This window comes from Salmo salar, chromosome ssa06, assembly GCF_905237065.1.
Source record: "Salmo salar chromosome ssa06, Ssal_v3.1, whole genome shotgun sequence".
Classification (NCBI taxonomy): Eukaryota; Metazoa; Chordata; class Actinopteri; order Salmoniformes; family Salmonidae; genus Salmo; species Salmo salar.
The window spans coordinates 66814964-66838599 of record NC_059447.1 but is presented as its reverse complement, the minus strand read 5'-3'; the positions used below and the strand labels follow the sequence as shown (position 1 = coordinate 66838599).

Here is a 23636-nt window from a genome sequence, read left to right as displayed (position 1 = left end):
CCGGACAATAGTGTATTAATTCAAGGAGGAAAAGAAAAAACAGCGTGCTCGCGGGAACGCGCATATCCAATCTCTTTGTCCCCAGGCATACCACTGAGAAACTGAGCTACTATACTCTGCCCAGAGACAGGAGAAGGCTCAATCCGCTTTCTGAAGGCTTTAGATAGCCAATGGAAGCCTTAGAAAGTGCAACGTAACCCCACAGATACTGTAGTTTCGACAGAGAATCAAAAGAAGAACGACAATTCTCAGACATTCCACTTCCTGCTTGGAATTTTCTCAGGTTTTTGCCTGCCATATGAGTTCTGTTATACTCACAGACACCATTCAAACAGTTTTAGAAACTTCAGAGTGTTTTCAATCCAAATCTAATAATATGCATATTCTCGTTTCTGGGCAAGTAGTAACCAGTTTAAATCGGGTACGTTTTTCATCCGGCCGTGAAAATACTGCCCCCTATCCTAAACAGGATTTATACATTATTCTGTCCTAGTTATAAACAATTTATCATCTAGTAGGTTTTGATTACATTTCCAATATCCTCTCCCACGTGGAAATTCTGTAAGAGTAATATATATGCCAATTATGTGATGATCCGACCGCATTCTGTCCCGTATCAACACTTGTTTTTACTTTTGGTGCCGGAGAGAATGACTTAAGAAAGTAATCAAGATGACTGGCTTGATTAAGCCTCCACCATGTATATCTCACTAGGTCAGGGTATTTAAGCCTCCATATATCCACTAATTCCAGTATATCCGTGACATTCATGATTTCCTTAAGTTCCTGAGGGTGATAGTTTGTAGAGTGATTTCCTTTACGGTCCATGAAGGTATTTAAAACCGTATTAAAATCTCCCAAAATCTCTAGTGTTGCTTGTAGAGTTGCTAAAGTTTTCTGTATATTTTCAAAGAAGCTTGGATCATCGTTATTTGGACTGTATAGGTTAATAAGCCATATCGGTTTATTGTCCAATAAAACATTACAATAATCCATCTACCTTGATGATCTCTGTTTGGACAATATGCACATTTAGATCAAAATTACTGTTAATTAATATCATCAACCCTTTTGAATTTCTTTGCCCATGGGAGAAATATATTTCGCCCCCCCAGTCCCTTTTCCACAAAACTTCATCTAAAATTGCTGAATGAGTTTCCTGTAAACAATAGATATTATATTCCTTCTCTTTTAGCCAGGTAAATACTGATTGTCTTTTCTTATTATCTGCTAGGCCATTACGATTATAAATGGCTATACTTATTTCACCACTTACCATAATGAGACACAACTTTCAATTCTATTTATCAAAATATATGTTTGTAAACCTGTCATTAAAAAGTAACATGATGATTGAGTGTCTATACAGCTGTACCATGATATTTGCATTGCTACTAAGTAAACATCCAATTGGTCCCCACTATTCCACCCGCTAAAAGCCCTCCTCATCCCGAGTTGGGTTGTCATCCCAATGCCCGGCAGACCACCCCTGACCCCCCGGATCCCATAGCCCCGGAGAGACCGGGACCCATCCTTCGAAAAGAGCACACAGTGCCACTCACAGAACAGAAGTAGATCAACCGCCAAATGCATTTCCATCGCCCTCACCTCGATTTATGTGATATATAACCATTAAAAATGTATATACATTTAAAAAATCCTGTTTATCTTATTTCCATAATTAGCTATCCATATTTGTAGTAATGTAGGCAATTTATGCAAAGGATTTTTACCTCTCACCAGTCTCGCCATTACCAAAATTACATTTTTGCAAGCAATTATTATATTAGCAAACAATTATTGTGAATCATCCTATATTGTCCCTAACATCTTTAACTCTCTCGCAACAGTTGTGGGATACACACATGCACCCACACGCTCATACACACTCATACACACTCATACACACACACTTAACGCCTTTCCCCCACACAACCATAGACTCACATTCTCAACAGTTTCACCATCCCGGAGCCCAACTCAAGAAAGGTCTTGATTTACGAATGCATATACAGTTGCAGCTGTATGAGAAGGCCTGCAAGACTGTGCAAAAAAATGGGCAGAAATGGGGAGATTTTATTAACCATTGTCACGTCCTAGATGATGGAGATCTGATATATCCCCTTTCCTTGAAACACACCCACAATATGGTCCCCCGTATTCACCATATTCCCAAGCATCTCCATGCAGTCAGACTTTTGATTTTGTGCCACCATGGCCACAATGATATACCCCCTCTCTGAATGTCCGAGTGTGACCCCCCTCCCCATGGGTTACTGTAGCTAGTGTTGCCAGCACTGCCACTGCCTGGGTGGGGGCACCCCATCGGAATACCCACCGGCTAGGTACAAGGTCATCAAGGTTCTCATTAGCAGCTTTGAGAATTTCCTTGGATATTATGCTCTCCCTTCAGGGGGGTTTAGCATTGCAGGACCAACCCTGCCAAGCAGGCTCAGAATCTTGAGGGGGCAGTGCTGCTCTAGGTCTCTGACCGCATTTTGGTTGTATACAGACTGCTTACAGCAGGCCCCTAAAAAAAATAAGTTAGGGACTTCTCCTTAGTATCTGGGTCATTCAGGTGAGTGTCTAGGGTATAGGGTTGTGGTCCGTTCCATCAATAAAGGATCATAAATAAATTAGATGTATAATTTATTTTAAAAATGTAGTTCCCCATGATAGGACAATAAATAAATTAAATGTATACTTTATTTTAAAATGCTGTTCCACCAGGATAGGACAATAAATAAATAAATAAGATGTATAATTCATTATAAAAAGTATATCCCTCATCCAAACAACATTGAAAGCAACCCCTGCTCAGAGCAATACATTGGTTCTGGGATCTGCAACCATTTCCTTTCACTCAACGCCACACTTTCCCAAACACCAAAAAACACACACCACACCATCCACACATACTGTGCCTTCTGTTTGCTGAGTTTTTATCTTCACCATGTTGAATTAGTGCTTTTGTGTTCCAATTAGTTATATTTGAAGATACATAGAAAAGCTACATTTTTTGTTGTATTATAACAATCCATAAGAGGGCAAGAATTGTGTGTTTCATTATTTGCCTCCTCTATAAGAACACATTTTTAAAATAGCCATGGAGTAGTCTTTGTGTCTCTGAACAACTGGTTATCCATATATAGTTTATCGACGAAACAACTGGTTATCAAAATATAGTTTATCGATGACGAGAGCTACTCGTTTCCCTTTTAATCTATTTTCCTTGAAAATTGGATACAGAACTTTACGCCATTCTGCAATTTCCTTCGGGAACTGGTCATTCATGCCAATTTCTGTGCCAGCAAGTCTTTTACCCAGGCTTTTAACCATTATTTTATCTTTAAAGAAAGCAAATTTGGCAACGATTGGGCATTCATACCTCTGCCCAATCTGTCCGAAGCGGTGCACACGTTCGAGTTGGATTTTGTCGATAGCTTCACGTGGAATCCGAAGCGCTGTAAGGAGGAACTCTCTAACTACAGTTTCAGGAACTTCTCCTTCTTTCTCTTGGATACCTGTAAGTACCAGATTCTCTCTCATGGATCTAGTCTGTATGTCAAGTAAGGCTTCTCTCAGAACGATGTTCTCCTTTTTAAGTTCATTAACTTCGGTTTCAATCTTATTGACTGTCCCTTTTAGCTTATTTGTATCTTTCTCCAATGTCACAGCTTTTTCATCACTCATCTCGAGGCCTTCAACTCTTTTATATCCTTACTGACTAGTTCAAGTACACCCAGTTTGTCATTTATTGATTTTAACAGATCGGTTTCGACCTTTACCATTCCCGGTGGTGAAAATATAAAATTGTCTGTGTCTGTAGAAAAGTCACGTTTTCGTTTTGAAATAGGTTCCCGTCTTACTCTCCGTCATGTTTGGGTGTTGCTTGTTTTCAGTAATATTTGTCGATAAATTTCTCTAGTCTTAAGATTTGTTTTGTGTTGTTATCCAGATTGAAGGTTATCACCCACCAGATTGTGTAGTGCTAATACTTAGTCTAACTTACCGATATTGAATATTACGTTTTTATCTTGAGTTGGTCTACATAGCTACGTTCAGTCCGCCATCTTACCTGTGGACAAGAATTTAGGGTTCGGATTCACAATTACTCGGATGGCGAGAGACAATGTCATGTTAATTTCTCTACCACTGTCGTTTTAGAGAATTTGGCAGTACGTCCAACTGGCCTCACAACCAGACCATGTGTACAGTGACTTGTGAAAGTATTCACCCCCTTGGCATTTTTCCTATTTTGTTATATTACAACTTGGAATTAAAATTGATTTTTTGGGGGTTTGTATCATTTCATTCACACAACATGCCTACCACTTTGAAGATGCAAAATATTTTTTTATTGTGAAACAAACAATAATTAAGACAAAAAAAACTGAACTTGAGCGTGCATAACTATTCACCCCCCCCAAAGTCAATACTTTGTAGAGCCACCTTTGGCAGCAATTACAGCTGCAAGTCTCTTGGGATATGTCTCTATAAGCTAGGCACATCTAGACACTGGGATTTTTTCCCATTCTTCAAGGCAAACTGCTCCAGCTCCTTCAAGTTGGATGGGTTCCGCTGGTGTACAACAATCTTTAAGTCATACAACAGATTCTCAATTGGATTGAGGTCTGGGCTTTGAATAGGCCATTCTAAGAGTTTTAAATGTGTCCCCTTAAACCACTCGAGTGTTGCTTTAGCAGTATGCTTTGGGTCATTGTCCTGCTGGAAGGTGAACCTCCGACCCAGTCTTAAATCTCTGGAATGTTTGCTTATTTTTTCTTTAAGCAACGGCTTTTTTTGGCCACTCTTCTGTAAAGCCCAGCTCTGTGGAGTGTATGGCTTAAAGTGGTCCTATGGACAGATAATCCAATCTCACTGTGGAGCTTTGCAACTCCTTCAGGGTTATCTTTGGTCTCTTTGTTGCCTCTCTGCTTAATGCCCTCCTTGCCTGGTCCGTGAGTTTTGGTGGGCGGCCCTCTCTTTGCAGGTTTGTTGTGGTGCCATATTCTTTCAATTTTTTAATAATGGATTTAATGGTGCTCCGTGGGATGTTCAAAGTTTCTGATATTTTTTATAACCCAACCCTGATCTGTACTTCTCCAGAACTTTGTCCCTGACCTGTTTAGAGAGCTCCTTGGTCTTCATGGTGCAGCTTACTTGGTGGTGCCCCTTGCTTAGTGGTGTTGCAGACTCTTGGGCCTTTCGGAACAGGTGTGTATATATATACTGAGATCATGTGACAGATCATGTGACACTTAGATTGCACACAGGTGGACTTTATTTACAGTTGAAGTCAGAAGTTTACATACACCTTAGCCAAATACATTTAAACTCAGTTTTTCACAATTCCGGACATTTAATCCGAGTACAAATGCCCTGTCTTAGGTCAGTTAGGATCACCACTTTATTTTAAGAATGTGAAATGTCAGAATAATAGTAGAGAGAATTATTTATTTCAGCTTTTATTTCTTTCATCACATAGCCAGTGGGTCAGACGTTTACATACACTCAATTAGTATTTGGTAGCATTGCCTTTGAATTGTTTAACTTGGGTCAAATGTTTCGGGTAGCCTTCCACAAGCTTCCCACAATAAATTGGGTGAATTTTGGCCCATTCCACCTGACAGAGCTTGTGTAACTGAGTCAGGTTTGTAGGCCCCCTTGCTCGCAAACACTTTTTCAGTTCAGCCCACACATTTTCTATAGGATTGAGGTCAGGGCAATATGATGGCAACTCCAATACCTTGACTTTGTAGTCCTTAAGCCATTTTGCCACAACTTTGGAAGTATGCTTGGGGTCATTGTCCATTTGGAAGACCCATTTGCAACCAAGCTTTAACTTCCTGACTGATGTCTTGAGATGTTACTTCAATATATCCACATCATTTTCCTCTCTCATGATGACATCTATTTTGTGAAGTGCACCAGTCCCTCCTGCAGCAAAGCACCCCCACAACATGATGCTACCAACCCCGTGCTTCACGGTTGGAATGGTGTTCTTCGGCTTGCAAGCCTCCCCCTTTTTCCTCAAGACATAACAATGGTCATTATGGCCAAAAAGTTATATTTTTGTTTCATCAAACCAGAGGACATTTCTCCAAAACGTACAATCTTTACATTTTAGTCATTTTAGCAGACGCTCTTATCCAGAGCCACTTACAGTAGTGAATGCATACATTTCATTAAAACAATTCTCCGTACTGGTCCCCCGTGGGAATCGAACCCAAAACCCTGGCGTTGCAAACACCATGCTCTACCACCTGAGCCACACGTGCAGTTGCAAACTGTAGTCTGGCTTTTTTATGGCGGTTTTGGAGCAGTGGCTTCTTCCTTGCTGAGCAGCCTTTCAGGTTATGTTGATATAGGACTCGTTTTAATGTGGCTACAGATACTTTTGTACCTGTTTCCTCCAGCATCTTCACAAGGTTCTTTGCTGTTGTTCTGGGATTGATTTGAACTTTACGCACCAAAGTACGTTCATCTCTAGGAGACAGAACGCGTCTCCTTCCTGAGTACTATTGATTATACAGATGAACGTGGTACCTTCAGGCGTTTGGAAATTGCTCCCAAGGATGAACCAGACCTGTGGAGGTCTACAATTTTTTTACTTAGGTCTTGGCTGATTTATTTAGATTTTTCTAATGATGTCAAGCAAAGAGGTACTTTGAGTTTGAAGGTAGGCCTTGAAATATATCTACAGGTACACCTCCAATTGACTCAAATTATGTCAATTAGTCTATCAGAAGCTTCTAAAGCCATGACATTTTCTGGAATTTTCCAAGCTGTATGAAGGCACAGTCAACTTAGTGTATGTAAACTTCTGACCCACTGGAATTGTGATACAGTGAATTATAAGTGAAATAATCTGTCTGTAAACAATTGTTGGAAAAATTACTTGTGTCATGCACAAAGTAGATGTCTTTACCGACTTGCCAAAACTATAGTTTGTTAACAAGAAATTTGTGGAGTGGTTGAAAAACGAGTTTTAATGACTCCAACCTAACTGTATGTAAACATCTGACTTCAACTGTAACTAATTCTGTGACTTCTGAAGGTAATTGGTTGCACCAGATCTTATTTTGGGGCGGTAGGGTAGCCTAGTGGTTAGACGTTGGGCTAGTAACCAAAAGGTTGCAAGTTTGAATCCCCGAGCTGACAAGGTACAAATCTGTCGTTCTGCCCCTGAACAAGGCACTGTTCCTAGGCCATCATTGAAAATAAGAATTTGTTCTTAACTGACTTGCCTAGTAAAATAAATAAATAAAGGGGGTGAATACATATGCACGCACCACTTTTCCATTTTATATTTTTTCGAATTTTTTTAAACAAGTTATTTTTTTCATTTCACTTCACCAATTTAGACTATTTTGTGTATGTCCATTACATGAAATCCAAATAAAAATCTATTCAAATTACAGGTTGTAATGCAACAAAATAGGAAAAACGCCAAGGGGGATGAATACTTTTGCACTGTATGGCGTTGTATGGCGTTCGTAAAAATCCAAATAACTTCACAGATATTCATCGTAAAGAGTTTAAACTCTGTTTGCCTTGCTTGTTCAATGAACAATAAGCAATTAATGAACATGCACCTGTGGAACGGTCGTTAAGACACTAACAGCTTACAGACGGTAGGCAATTAAGGTCACAGTTATGAAAACTTAGGACACCTCAGAGGCCTTTCTACTGACTCTGGAAAACACCGAAAGAAATTGCAATGTCTATACTGTGAGACGCCTAAGACAACGCTACACGGAGACAGGATGGACAGCTGATTGTCCTCACAGTGGCAGACCACGTGTAACAACACCTGCACAGGATCGGTACATCTGAACATCACACCTGTGGGACAGGTACAGGATGGCAACAACAACTGCCCGAGTTACACCAGGAACGCACAATCCCTCCGTCAGTGCTCAGACTGTCCGCAATAGGCTGAGAGAGGCTGGACTGAGGGCTTCTAGGCCTGTTGTAAGGCAGGTCCTCACCAGACATCACCGGCAACAACGTCACCTATGGGCACAAACCCACCGTCGCTGGACCAGACAGGACTGGCAAAAAGTGCTCTTCACTGACGAGTCGCAGTTTTGTCTCACCAGGGGTGATGGTCAGATTCGCGTTTATCGTCAAATGGAATGAGCGTTACACAGAGGCCTGTACTTTGGAGCGGGATTGATTTGGAGGTGGAGGGTCCGTCATGGTCTGAGGCGGTGTGTCACAGCATCATCGGACTGAGCTGTGTGTTACAGGGAAGACTTCCTTCTCCCTCATGTGGTACCCTTCCTGCAGGCTCATCCTGACATGATCCTCCAGCATGACAATGCCTCCAGCCATACTGCTCGCTCTGTGCGTGATTTCCTGCAAGACAGGAATATCAGTGTTCTGCCATGGCCAGCGAAGAGCCCGGATCTCAATCCCATTGAGCACGTCTGGGTGAGGGCTAGGGCCATTCCCCCCAGAAATGTCCGGGAACTTGCAGGTGCCTTGGTGGAAGAGTGGGGTAACATCTCACAGCAAGAACTGGCAAATATGGTGCAGTCTATGAGGAGGAGAAGCACTGCAGTACTTAATGCAGCTGGTGGCCACACCAGATACTGACTGTTACTTTGATTTTGACCCCCTTTGTTCAGGGACACATTATTCCATTTCTGTTAGTCACATGGCTGTGGAATTTGTTCAGTTTATGTCTCAGTTGGTGAATCTTGTTATGTTCATACAAATATTTACACATGTTAAGTTTGCTGAAAATAAATGCAGTTGACAGTGAGAGGACGTTTCTTTTTTTGCTGAGTTTATATTCCCAATCTTGCAAAATTCATAGATTAGAGCCTAATGAATTCATGCCAATCGATCGATTTCCTCATATGTAACTGTAACTCAGTAAAATCTTTGAAATTGTTACAATTTGCGTTCATATTTGTGTTCGGTATAGATACAGTGCATTAGGAAAATATTCAGACCCCTTCCCTTTTTCCACATTCTGTTACGTTACAGCCTTACTCTAGAATTGATTTAATTATGTTTTCCCTCATCAATCCACATACAATATCCCATAATGACAAAGCAAAACAGGTATTTAGAAATGTTTGCAAATTTAAAAAAACAGAAATACCTTATTTACATAAGCAATCAGACCCTTTGTTATGAGACTCGAAATTGAGCTCAGGTGCATTCTGTTTCCATTGATCATCCTTGAGATGTTTCTACAACTTGGTTCTACAACTTGGTCCTACAATTTAATTGATTGGACATAATTTGGAAAGGCACACAACTTTCTATATAAGGACCTGTCTATATAAGGTCCCACAATTGACAGTGCATTTCAGAGCAAAAACCAAGTAATGAGCTAGAAGGAATTGTTCGCAGAGCTCCGAGACAGGATTGTGTCAAGGCACAGATCTGGGAAAGGGTACCAAAAAATGTCTGCAGCATTGAAGGTCCCTAAGAACACAGTGGCCTCCATCATTCTTAAATGTAAGAAGTTTTGAACCACCAAGAATCTTCCTAGAGCTGGCCACCTGGCCAAACTGAGCAATCGGGGGAGAAGGGCCTTTGTCAGGGAGGTGACAAAGAACCCATTGGTCACTCTTACAGAGCTCCAGAGTTCCTCTGTGGAGATTGGAGTACCTTCCAGAAGGACAGCCATCTCTGCAGGACTCCACTAATCAGGCCTTTATGGTAGAGGGGCCAGACAGAAGCCACTCCCCAGTAAAAAGCATATGATACCCCGCTTGGAGTTTGCCAAAAGGCACCTAAAGGACTCTCAGACCATGAGAAACAAGATTCTCTGGTCTGATGAAACCAAGATTGAACTCTTTGTGTCACGTCTGTGTCACGTCTGGAAGAAACTAGGCACCATCCCTACAGTGAAGCATGGTGGTAGTACCATCATGCTGTGTGAGAGCCCGGACTTGAACCCGATCGAACATCTCTGGAGAGACCTGAAAATAGCTGTGTAGCGACGCTTCCCATCCAACCTGACAGAGCCTTGAGGGGACTTGCAGAGAATAATGGGAGAAACTCCCCAAATACAGGTTTGCCAAGCTTGTAGCATCATACCCAAGAAGATTCAAGGCTGTAATCACTGCCAAAGGTGCTTCAACAAAGTACTGAGTAAAGGGTCCTAATTCGTATGTAATATCTCAGTTATTCTTTTAAATTTGCAAACATTTCTAAAAATCGATTTTACTTTGTCATTGTGGGCTATTGTGTGTAGATTAATAAGGGAAAAAAACGATTTAATACATTTTAGAATAAGGCTGTAACGTAACAAAATGTGGAAAAAGTCAAGGGGTCTGAATACTTTCCGAATGCATTGTACAGTGTGGGTATAGCTTACATGATGAGATTATTATGGAAAAAAGAGCGAGATAATATTTATTTTTCAAACGGCAGCCAAGCATCAATTATCATGTCAACAGACTAAGCCCCTCAATATTTATTGGAAAGGAGCATCAAGCTCATCAACTTGCACTCTCACCACCCTGTAAAGTTCATCATAACTTATTTCATCTGTAGCCTAATAAACTGCATGCTTTCCGAGACTTAGTGAGAGGACCTCACAACATACTGTATTAATGCGTGACTCTAAGTTTGCTTCAATTTAATGGATATTTTATCAATATTTGCACACAAAAGCATTTACACCACAATTTCTCACATAATACATTTTACTGACACCAAAATATCCCATCTTGTATAGCGTATTTTGTTTTGTCGACATTTGGAAAGTTTACCAACAAATTTACTGTTTCCATCAGGCTTGTCATTACATTTTTATCTGACATGTACTTTACTCGTGTCACACCCTGATCTGTTTCACCTGTTCTTTTGCTCGTCTCCACCCCCTCCAGGTGTCGCCCATCTTCCCAATTATCCCGTGTATTTATACCTGTGTTTTCTGTCTGTGCCAGTTCGTCTTGTTGCCAAGTCAACCAGCGTTTTTCTCTTAGGTCCAGTTTTTTCCCACTCTCTGTTTTTCTCGTCCTCCTGGTTCTGACCCTTGCCTGTCCTGACTCTGAGTCCGCCTGCCTGACCATTCTGCCTGCCCCTGACCTCGAGCCTGCCTGCCGCCCTGTACCGTTTTGGACTCTGACTTGGTTATGAACTGTTGCCTGTCTTGACTCTGAGTCCGCCTGCCTGACCATTATGCCTGCCCCTGACCTCGAGCCTGCCTGCCGCCCTGTACCGTTATGGACTCTGCCCTGGCTATGAACCTCTTGCCTGTCCCCGACCTGTCTTTTGTCTACCCCTTGGACTATAATACATATCAGAGCTCAAACCATCTTCCTCCCGTGTCTGCATCTGAGTCTCGCCTTGTGTCGTTATAACTCGCATAAAAAGGTTACATGGAAACCTGTTCACTGTAACAAATTCTTGCTGAAAGAGAGATACAGTAAGTATGACACACACTCCACATTATGACAAACGTTTTAACTTTAATTGGTTGATTTAAGATGTTACATAATAGTAAATGTACTGGTTACACGTGTTATGTTTAAAAACAGCCACCAGAGTACATGTACAGTATACCTCAACTTCAACGTTTCAGACTCGTTCTATATGCTTACCTTCACACTCCTACATTAGACCCAACAGCGATGTGGACAGCTCAAACAACACTTCAATTCAGTCCAACAAAGTCCAGAGCAGCTGCATCTATTTTACCCTCCGCAAAGTCCAGAATACTTTAGTAGTGATTGTCCTGAAAGCCCCCATATCATCCTGGTATTATGCCCAACTAGAGAATTTCAAGTCTAGCACCAGAATACCTTGGCAAAAAGTCAGTCTATGTTCCTTTCCTAACATCTGTGAGTTGAATACTGGCACCTCACAGCAACATGTTTTTTGGTGGTGCTTTTTTTAAGATGTTGAATTTAAAAGGAACTATAGTTGTACATTGTTATTTTTTAATCAAGTACCACAATCCAGAAGATGACTGTCAGATTCAAGTAGAATATGGAGCAACTATGCATATCTTACATCCAGTAAGATGGTCTCATTACACCAAGCTGGGACATATCAGAATGCCCTTGAAATCATGACAAACATAGTTGCTAAGAAATCAAAAAGCTAAAAAACTACAAATGATAATACTCAAAATAAATGTAGAAAAAAAATATATGTGACATGTAAGTAAACAGCATTTCAAAGAGACATTGAAGCACATATGGCAGAATGAATACAGATGAAATGGTTATGTTACTCAAAGAACAAGAATTAGTGCATCAATCATATTACCTACTATTAGTGTAAGACATTGTGCATCATGAGTGTGCGTCGTAGTGTCCCTCATAAAAAAATACTACAGTTTATTCTAGAATAGTACAGTATTTACTATAGAAGTATGCAGTAAGCTGTAGTATACTATAAAATTGTACACACTGTAATATCCCTCGATTATGTGTAGGACTTAGTATAGAATGTTGTAGTACTGTAGAATACTATAGTATATACTACAGTATTATCCACAAAAAAACACTAGTAAATACTACAAAAAAGTTTGCAAAAATACTACAATCCACAACATTTTTTTTTTTTAACTATAGTAAATACTACAGTATATAATTTGTACATACTGTACCCTGCCCATTCCCCTCCCCCATGTCCCAATTTGGGCCACCCGTAAGTTTGAAACCTACATGCCAAGTATAGACCATATATTGTGTTCCCTATGGTTATAGAAAAGAGTAGAAGCTCTGAACTCTCCGTGTCAGAACCCAGCACTACCTACAGGTTATGGAAAATTTGCTCTTAGTATTTCTCCAGTAGGTTTCTTCAAGGAGAATGCCCCCCACTTCTATGTCAAAGATAATAAAACAAAAACACTACAGTAAATACTACAGTATACTACAGTCTGCAAAAACATTACAGTAATTAATATAGTATACACTACTGTTTGTTTTTACTACAGTATGTATACTATAGTAAACTGTAAATACTACAGTATACTATAGTAAATACTACAGTAAAGTTAGCAAACACACTACAGTGAATACTGTAGTATTCCTACCATAGTATAGACTATAGTATTTCTTCATGTGGGATGTTTGACATTTATAGACATTGTGCATGAGTGTGTTGTTGAAGTTTGCTTGCATGAATGAGTGAATACGGGTTTATAGCACTGGCTGACACACCCACAACAATCTCAAAAATGTAAAGAGAACACTTGTTTAATGCTACATTGACACAAGGGCAATAGCAATGGTTTAATGAGCATAGTGGTGATGGTGGTGCTATGTCTGTCCAGAACTCCAGGCTGGGTTACAGAGCCTGGCCACTCTGTCCTGCCCTTCCTCCAGGCAGGGAGGCTCACCATGGGGGGCTGTGGGGGGGGGGGCCTGGACCCCGGACCCCTCCCCTCAACATGGGGGGAGTGATGGAAGGAGACTTCAAGAGGTCAGGCATGTGGCTGTATGGTCTGGCCTGGGGGTGAGAGTGTGCAGGATCATAGAGAGAGAAGAGAGAGAATTTACAACTGCCAGGTCGCAGTTGTAAATGAGAACTTGTTCTCAACTAGCCTACCTGGTTAAATAAAGGTGGGAAAAAAGGGAGGCTCCCTGACCATAGTATTAGTGGGGGACTAAGTCAGGCTGCTAGGAATGGAGGATAGCCGATTGGCGGTCATGAAGGCGTGTAGACGACTATCCAGAATAGAGCAGCATCTCACTAGCTTGCCTCAGAGTATTTGGGGGGGGTGGAGGGAGGAGGAAGCCACACCGAAAAGGGGTTTGCAGCAGAAGGAAGTAGGGAGTCCCCTGACCACAGTATAGGTCTGTAGCTCCACAGCAGCGGGCCTATAGGAGGTCAGGCAGGTGGCTATAGACCGAGTCCAGCAGGGTCTGGCTGGCCTCCTGGCTCTTGACCCCGGCAATCTCGAAGAGGCGGTCCAGTTTGTCCTCTGCCATGGGGATCGCCTCGATGACGTGCAGCTCGTCAAGGTTTAGGATGTGCAGCATGTCGTCGAAGATGGGCTGCAGGTCGCACGGGTCCAGCCGGACCTGACGTAGCACCGTGTCTTTCTTCTCTGGAAGTCACAGAGGAGAGGAAGAAAATGTCAGAATGAGGAGGAGGATAGACTGCAACATACTATGGATGTTAGCTACAGCTTGTTGTTGTCCATAAAATAGGAAATCATGAATGACTAAATTAGCAGTTACGCTCTGCTGCTGGGAATAAAAGCCCAGTCATCCTTATGATGACTAAGACGTATTTCTCAAAGATTTCATAGTTGATGACTTGCTATAATGGAGTATGAAATCAGGTGCACTTTATAACCAGAAGGGGGCAGTAAATACAAGTATGTCACCTCTGTAGGAGCCAGTTGCTTAGCATCATTACTGAAACAGAACTGTGTCATAATATGTGCTTACCTTTGGTGATGAACGAGCCGGTCCTGCTGAGGGCGGAGTCTTTGCTGGAGGTGGAGTCACAGCGGAGCAGAGGCTCTGATTCGTCGGGGAAGAAGCCCTTGGTCCGGTCCACAGGAGACTGCTCCACCACCCCAGGAGAGTCCAAAGACTTGTGGACAGGACTGTGGCTCGGGGTTACATTCACAGTCATCAGCTGGTTCAGATTAAACTGCAGAGGGAGAGGGGAGGAGAGAAACAGAGGGAGATGGAGAGAGAGAAAGGTATATTACCTACTTCACTTGCTTTGGCAATGTTAACATATGTTTCCCATGCCAATAAAGCCCCTTGAATTGAATTGAGAGGGAGAGGGGAGGAGAGGGTCAGTGTCAGTGTTGGAAACCAATGGCTGAGAAAGCAGTGTTCTGAGTCACGCTGTTGTCCGGACAGACCACTGCACCAAATACCTCAGTTTCGTACTCTTAGTTATCCGTACACCTCTGAAGGCTCTTGTGTCTTGCTTGCCACTCTGAGGATTTAAAGTATGATATCTGTGATGACTCAAAAGCGATTTGCGACTGTTTGATAGTGGGAACACCACTCAATGGTGACTTTGATCCTGACTGCAATTGTGTCCAGCCGGTGACATGCTGAGAAGTGCCAACGCTAAAGAGATTGCTAGATAGTTGGAAGATATCCTGACACTCGCACCTCAATATTGTCATGAACTAATAGCATTTCAAGAGCTGAGTGCTCAGGCTTGTCATGTCACAGAGAGTCAGTGACTTTAGCAATTGTTGACTTTTGAATCCTTTACACATCACGACTTATGCCTACTATGGTACAAGTGGTTATTATTAGACTTTTGGATACACCTGCACAAGTTTGGAAACAGGCCATTTTACGTAGTGCAGGGAGAGGACAGGGAGCTCCTGTGTGCCCAGCCCCATGCAGCCTGCGTCAGGTGACACAGCGGGCCAGCCCACAGCCCCAGACCACCCACTCCCATCCGTGACTCTCTCTCCTTGCCTCAGGGAGCGTACACAACCGGCCAGACATGAAAGGGATTCTGTGGACTTGGACAGAGCAGGAATGTACTGCCCACAGACCACATGGGCCCAGCCACACACTACCAGGTATAGTACACCACTGTGCTTGCCCTGGGGCTCTGGGAAGACATAAATAACAGTCTTCTTCGGTATGGTAATGGAGTGAACTGGTGGTGACCGGACCAGATGAGCTCATGAGAGACTTACATTTTGACTTCGGTACTGTAGAAAAAAAGGCTCTGCTGTGAGTGAGGCACGAAGGAAATGGTAAAGGGCATTTCATACAGGCGATGGAAATGCAATGGAAAACTTTCAGGGTGCTGAAAATCCAATAGAACACAGTTCAATATGGCTTCACAGAAACACAATGGAATTCCATGCAGGTGATGGGAGCGCAATGGAAAACTTCTGATGCGAACATAAAATCCAATATAAAACAGCTTGATGTGGCATCAGACAGACCTCACTTACTTCTGCGTGTGTATATGACCCATATGCAGCCCCTGCTATCTCCCCTATTTGATAACAAGTTCCTCTGTGCACTAGGTCAGATAGGCAGGCGATGACACGTCTACGATGACTGGAGCACTACGCCGCCCTGGCCAAATTATGTTACAAACAGCTGTTACAAAACCTACCAACTAACCCTCCAGAGAAACCCCTGGAGACTAAAAATACCTGAACTCAGATCGACTCATCGTGGAGAATTAGGAGAAAACAGGGGGAAATGGTGTCACCATTCCAGATGCTTCTCTGAGTTGTCAGTAGCCAGTGACTGAGTCATTAGAGGAGAGACAGTGATCTGGCTGAGTCACTGACATAGCCTGTCAACACACACACAGCAGACCCCAGGGTAGGGTCATTGTCACGCATCACACACACACATACTCACACCAGGCAGCAGGCACACACAGGCACGCAAGCGCACACACACTCAAACACACAATAGACACGCTAGGGGGTCTGGCCCTGTGTAGGGAGGAACTGCTGAGGCATCAGAGACACAGAGAACATCCACATTTTAATTAGATCACAAATAACACTGATATTTTACTGAATCTGCAGAGTATCTGTGATTAATTAATGTGAGTAGCGACAAATTTTGGAGCTTAGGAGAGATGTGTTGCATGTTTAGTCATAAACCCTGTTCAGCAGCAAAATACAGTAGGCTATGGAAAAACTGCAATATCATAAGACATTGTGGGTCAAGAGAGCCTTTACCACTAAAGTGAATCCTCATATGTTAACACTGAGAAATTTCAGCATCACTATGGTTATGTAGGACACTGGGCGCGTTGTTTAAAAGGCAGCTCTTTTCTCTGCTTCTCCCTCATAGACAGTATTCTTGTGACGCTGCAACCACTGATGTTACAGCTGATACTAAACATCTTCCCCAACAGATGTGATGAAGGGCCTACCTGAAAGTACACAGTGATGACCTTGATGCTCATTTACAATAAATATCCAGGGTCTCATTCTGGTGACATGAAGATAGATGCTTGCCTGCAGTTTGACAAATAAAAATGATCTCACTCTTTTGTCCATAATAATCTCATCATGTAGACTTTACGCGCACTGTATCTGCGAGCTGTTGGCTAGAGCGCATCTGCCAAGACCAGAGTGTGCACATTCGCTATATAGCGCAACATTTTTATTGACAAAACCAGTTGAAAAAGCGATGGAAACCCATTTAACTTGTATTTTTTATTCGGTACATGGGAATTTAACGGCAAAAGTTGTTTTTATGTGCACTACGTCATCACGCACAGCCTTTTATGCGAAACAAGGCAATTTGATAGAAACACATCTCTGGTTGGAAAATGCGCATAATGTTTTTATGCAGATTTTAGAATATTCACATGAACATCAGTCGCCAATTGGATGGAAACCTAGCTACAGTACAGATGCCATTAAGAGAAGCCACATTCAGGGGAGGGGTTGAGTTGGAGACATGCATGGCCACACAGTCATGGCTGAACAGAGAGTACAGGACGGGGCTGAGCACGCACCCTTGTGGAGCACCGTGTTGAGGATCAGCGTGGCAGAGGTATTGTTGCCTACCTTCAACACCTGGGATCGGCCCGTCAGGAAGTCCAGGATTCAGAGCCAGGGCCCCGAGCTTATAGATGAGCTTGGAGGGGCACTGTGGTGTTAAAGGCTGAGCTGTAGTTAATGAACAGCATTCTTACAAAGGTATTCCTCTTGTCCAGATGGGATAGAGTAGTGTGTAATGCAATGGTGATTGCGTCATCTGTGGATCTGTTGGGGCGTTATGCAAATTGTAGTCGGTCTAGGGTGTCGGGTAAGGTGGAGGTGATATGATTCTTAACTAGCCTCTCAAAGCACTTCATGATGACCGAAGTGAATGCCAAGGGGCGATAGTCATTTAGTTCAGTTACCTTCGCTTTCTTGGGTACAGGAACAATGGTGGATATCTTGAAGCAAGTGGGGACAACAGACTGGGATACGGAGAGATTGAATATGTCTGTAAAAACTCCAGCCAGCTAGTCTGCACATGCTCTGAGGATGTGGCTAGGGATGCCATCTGGGCTGGCAGCATTGTGAGGGTTAATGGGCAAAGTAGGTGTTTAGCTTGTCCGGGAGCGAGGCGTTGGTGTCCGCGACAAGGCTGGCTTTCCCTTTATAATCCATGTCTGGAGTCCCTGCCACATACATCTTGTGTCTGAGCCGTTAAACTGTGTCTCCACTTTGTCCCTACACGGTTGTTTTGCCTCTTTGATTGCCTTAGTTGGTCTGTTTGTACACGTCCATGTTCTCAGTCACCTTGCAGAGGTTAAACGCGGTGGTTTGTGCTTTCAGGTTTGCGCGAATGCTGCCATCTATCCACGTTTTTTTGTTTGGATAACATCCTATACGCACTTCCTGATGAACTCAGTCCCCAACTCAGTTTATACGTCGATACTATTCTCTGAGGCAACCCGGGATATTTCCCAGTCTGCGTGATCAAAATAAAGTTGAAGCATAGATTCTGATTGGTCAGACCAATGTTGAACAGTCCTTACCACGAGTGCTTCCTGTTTAAGTTTATGCTTATAGGAGGGGAGGAGCAACATTGAGGCAAGATCTGATTTGCCGAAGGGAGGGCAGGGGAGAGCCTTGTAGCTGTCCCGGAAGGAGGAGTAGCAATGGTCAAGAATGCTCGATGAGCGAGTAGCACAGAATATGTGTTGATAGAAGTTCGGTAGCGTTTTCCTCAGATTTCCTTTATTAAAGTCCCCAGCTACAATAATTGCAGCCTCAGGATATGCGGTGTCCAGTTTGCATAAAGTTGAGTGTAGTTCCTTGAGAGCCAGAAAACTCTCTTGGGAGGTAATGCGGTCAGCATTTGATGGTGAGGTATTTCAGATCGGGAGAACAAAAGGACTTGAGTTCCTGTACGTTAACACAATCACACCACAAGTAGTTAGTCATGAAACATACACCTCCACCTTTCTTTTTCCTGGAGAGTTCTTTCTTCCTGTCCGCGCAATGGACAGAGAACCCTGCTGGTTGAATGGTAGGGGACAGTATATCCGGAGAGAGACATGATTTCATAAAATAGAGTATGTTTCAGCCCCTAATGTCTCGCTGTAAGGAGATCCTTGCCCTGAGCTCGTCTACTTTATTGTCCAGGGACTTAACGTTAGCGAGTAACATACACGGAAGTGGTGGATTGTATGCATGCCTCCTGAGTCTGACTTGGAGCCCACTCCTTATTCCTGTTCTCCAGCAGCGGAGTCTTGGAGCTGCCCCTGGGAAGAAGGGAACTGTCTTGGGGAGATAAAAAAAAGGATTAAATTCAGGGAATTAGAATTTCTGGTCGATTTGCTGGTTGAGTGATCTCCAATCTAATATCCAAAAGTTATTTTCGGCTGTAGGTAATAATGCAAGAAATGTTCTGAGCAAATAATATAAGAAATAATATTTAAAAAATACTGCAAAGTTGGCTAGGAGCTAGAAATAGGGCGACAATGTCTGTCGGCACCATCTTCCTGTGCAGACTGGAGAATGCACCTGAGCCTCTGAACGAATGAATGGACCTTTAATGGGAGTAGTAAACACTTAATAATGTCTGAAATTGGATTCCGTGTGTAGCATTGTGCTTGAAGGGGAGGCTAGAACTCTTATTATGGGAAGTGGCCTTGGTGTGGATGGAAAAGCTCCTACTGGGAGTAGAGGACCAGAGGGAAAGAAGAAGAAAACAGACAGAGGCAGCTGGCTAGGACCTTTGGGACAAGACTTTTTTCCCAAGCGGGGATAAACACAACAACCACTGAAGCACTAAGAGAGAATCTTCATTCTGTTAAAGCAGTTTGTTTACGAGGAGTTGACCTGAGGTCTTGCGTGCCACAGAGAGCCAATGTGTTGTGATGTTTAATCTCTTCCTCTAAATGCATCATTCAGATGACTGATGAGTGCTTTTTTGGAGCAGGCTAAAACGTGTCTGTCTGGGGCGCAGAGAAGAGCGGGAGGGTGCCTCAGAAATACCTTACATAGAAAAAACATATCCTACAGCAACAAAACATGCCGAGCAGATTGGTGCTCCAACTGCACTCATTTGACTTTATGGGGGAGGGTGTTTTGTCTGACAAAGTCATGTAGGTCAGGTTCCTTGCTGACTGAAGCATCATAACATGTACCCTAGTCTTTTGCAGCTGCAAAGAAACAGACAGTGAGAAGTAAAAACACATTATTTTAACCATATGCTGGGGCAAAAGTGTTTTTGCGGTGACATTATCAGTAAAAGGATCTATCTCTGTGTCCTAGGGTAAACTACTACAGTGTGCCAAGGCCCTTCAGCATCATTGGTCTATGGCTAGGCCTCATTTAACACTGACAGTGCAGTGACTCCATCAGTCAGCCCTAACCAGCTGAGACCGAGGGCAGGAGGAGAGACACAGCTCAGCTCACACTGCAGCTATGGTCATCTGCAAGATTAAACAGGAGGACATGCTCCACACGCATACCAACACACGCTGACACATACAGTACATGCTGACACACACACGCACAAACAACTTGGATCAGCCTCTGTCCTTTCTGCTTCAGGCTCCTTGCCTTACAGCTATGATGAAATCACACTATTGGAATGAGAGAATATCAGCTGGGGAGGCAGATTAGCAATGTTTGGGGCTCACCACCTGCGGTTTGTTTAAAAACAACCCAGTCATGGAGGATGGCTCCAAGCTGTGTCTTAATGAATTAACAAAACTGGGGTGGCAGCAGGAAACAGCATCCCCTCCCTCTCTCCTTTCCTCCCTCCCTCCCTCCCATACATAAGGCAGCCAGCCCACTCTGGTGGAATCACCACACACAGACACCTCATTTATGAATCACATGGATGGGGAAGTCTTACGTCAGTGGAACCACATGGTTGTATATCATACCTGTAAGGAAGAATACCATATGTGTACACCTACAATACTGTCTGTCTGCAGCATTTCTGTCTGGTACCAATAAGAGGCACACTGCATGATGAATGGTCATCCCTCCTTACAGAGTATCCCTCACGAATTACCATTTCCTGGTGGTTTACTCTTAAGTTATTTATAACACATGACCCAGTGCTGATTCAATGGAATGAGGAGAAAATCTGTAGAAATGGCCAAGAGTGTACTGAGGAAAAACAAGGGAGGGAGGGAGGGAGGGAGGGAGGGAGGGAGGGAGGGAGGGAGGGGAGAGAGCAGCCTCCAGCACACTATGTTCCCTACTCATACTGTGCTTCTGCTTCCCTGTTCCCTCCCTCCCTCACCAAATGATTTATTACCTACAATCTCCTCCAACATCGATTGAGACAAAACACACTAGATATTACCATCATCCAAGGATTATTAAGTAGTGACGACAAGCAGAATTACAATAGGCAGCCTGTAAGATATATCTCTGGGTCTCAATATCTCTCATAAGACGACCATTACAAGCCCTTAACTGTTAGAATCTAACCTTGAGCAGAGAAGGTCACTGGACATGGGGATAATATGATACGTATCTGAGAGATGGGAGGAAGTTAGGAGAAAAGTGGAGCGTGATGAATGATCCACTTTCCCCACTGGCCAGTCTCTCTACGTTGACCTCTGTACTGTACAGTAGCGCTAGGCCAAGCCAGGACAGTCACGAGGGCCCTTCCCTTAAGGCAGGAGGGCTGGTCACCACTCTTGTGACTTGTTTAAATTAACGTTGTCATCCCATATGTGATTTATATGTTAACGTTCACGTTGAGTGACTTTATGAGTGACTTTGTACTCTAGAGATTTGGTGAGATAAAATGAGGACCTGAAGGCTCCTTAGTGAGGAGTGCCATTTAGCCCAAATAGCCCACCTGTGATTCAAGATGGGAGAGTTCACTGGAGGACAGAACAGATTCTCTTTGCCAGTAGGGCTTACCTGAGGATTGTCTTCCATGATGCCCCGTATCTTCTCCACCACGTCAATGCGGCGGTGGCGGTGCAGGGCGTTGATGAGCTTGGCCAGGTTGGCGTCCCCATCGCGGATGGTCCAGTGCTGCAGGGCAGCGTATGCACGCTCGTGGTCCGACTGGTAGCCGTTGGAGAATGCTGCCACTTCACGCTCTGTGGCATTGGCCAGGGATTGGTACATGTCAATCCAGTGGCTGCCAATCTGAGCTGCCACCAACTTCAGGATGTCCACACCTGGGTAAAGAGAGGAGAGAACAGGTACATTTTATGTCATGTCTGAAATAGACTGGAGCCATGGATTAACAATGGATGTTACTCATGACTAATAAGTCAATCACTAATTCACAAGGACTCTGTTGATCATGAGACATGATCAGCCCTTCCTTCATTTATAGTAATTATGCCCATTAATTAAGTACTTAGAAATCAAATTAAAAGAGCATACAATTATATTACTTGATTTCTCCTTAATTGTAAGGTTGTATCAGTTAAAAGCAATAGTCAAAACTATGACTAGTACAACAACAAAAAATGGGTCCTCGTGAACCACACTGAGCCATTGTTACTTTCTTATAAAACGCTATTAAGTGAACACAGTGAATCTACGATTTGTGTTGTAGAGATGTAGAGAGTGAGTTTGTATGTGTGTGTTACATAAGGGTTATCACCTCTCAGTTACCCTAAGCCTAAGGTCTCAGTTAGGGGGTAATCAGAAAAGTTTTAGCCGGCCTGCATGTCTGGTTGCTGCTTATGAGAAATGCACCGTCATAAACTAGTGGATCCAGGAATACACTCTCTGAAAGTGATCTCTCACCAAGCTTTACCTCAGCAGATGCATCTGAAGTTCTCCACTACCCTCCACCTCTCCGCACCCCCGAACTGGCAGCCCATCTGTTCCCTCTGCACACCCTGTCCAGACAAACTCAGCGTGACTCATAAAGCTGAACTGGTCTCAACCAGATGGAGGAAGTGTTACTTTCAGTATATGAAGACAACCTCCTGATGGGTTCAAAGACCCTTAAAGAACTGCCTGCTTGTCCTCCTGTCCGGCTTTTTGTGCTTTAAAGTAACACTGCCTATGTAGTTGAAGTAGTAGTAGTAGAAGTAGTGGTAGTAGTAGAAGTAGTGGTAGTAGTAGTAGTACTACACTGCTGATCTAAGATAGACACTCCATTGAAATGATGTTGAGAATGCTCTTTCTGAATCTCTGATAATCACAATGGGCATGTGTGAGAGTAGCTGGTGCTGAAACAAAGGTCCTTATTGCCAGTATGGAACATGGTTAGGCTCTGCAGACTCAGCAGGTTGGTTGTCCTTTTCAGCCAGGGCCACTACCCAGGTATAAGACACTGCCTAAGCTCAGAGATAGGGACCAGAGTTTTTCCTGACCATGTTAACTGACTGGGAAATAAACCCAGTGCCCTATAGCTTATAACTAGGGAATAGGGCCTGGGTTTTTTCTGATGGTCTGGAACACTACTGGACCTACTCATAGATAATTGTGGATTTTGATAGGGCAATATTGTTGTGAAACTGTAAATGGAAAATGTGCATACTGTAAGACATTGGATCATCTCATGCCTTGACATATGCTTACTTGCTTAAGGTCCGTGCAATAGCATGGCATGCTATAACTCCCTGCTGTTAATGGCATGTGGATAACAAACAATGCATACATCCATCTTACGGTCCCCTTTGGTCTTTCATGCTAGAAATACCCCTCTTTAGTCCTTACGTCATGGTCTACTGATGAATGTGTTATGATAGGTTTGAGAAAATGCATACTCGTTGGTTTTAATGTAAAAATAGTACTA

General features: G+C 43.1%; 1 protein-coding gene and 1 non-coding gene across 2 annotated transcripts in view; one reads left to right on the top strand and one right to left on the bottom strand.

The window, feature by feature from the left end:
• Positions 1-11424: 11424 nt before the first annotated feature.
• The window catches only part of LOC106607875 (tumor necrosis factor receptor superfamily member 21), a 36526-nt gene continuing 24314 nt past the window's right edge, over positions 11425-23636 (bottom strand). The window contains exons 4-6 of the mRNA XM_014205335.2: positions 21791-22056; positions 14382-14589; positions 11425-14035 (exon numbers count right to left, since the gene is read on the bottom strand). Of these exons, the coding sequence (XP_014060810.1) occupies positions 13806-14035; positions 14382-14589; positions 21791-22056 (704 nt within the window). The 3' untranslated portion in view covers positions 11425-13805. The remainder of the gene's footprint in view (positions 14036-14381; positions 14590-21790; positions 22057-23636) is intronic.
• LOC123743599 (U7 small nuclear RNA) lies at positions 12748-12800 on the top strand. Its single transcript, XR_006770455.1, has one exon. It is a non-coding gene; the product is annotated as a U7 small nuclear RNA (small nuclear RNA).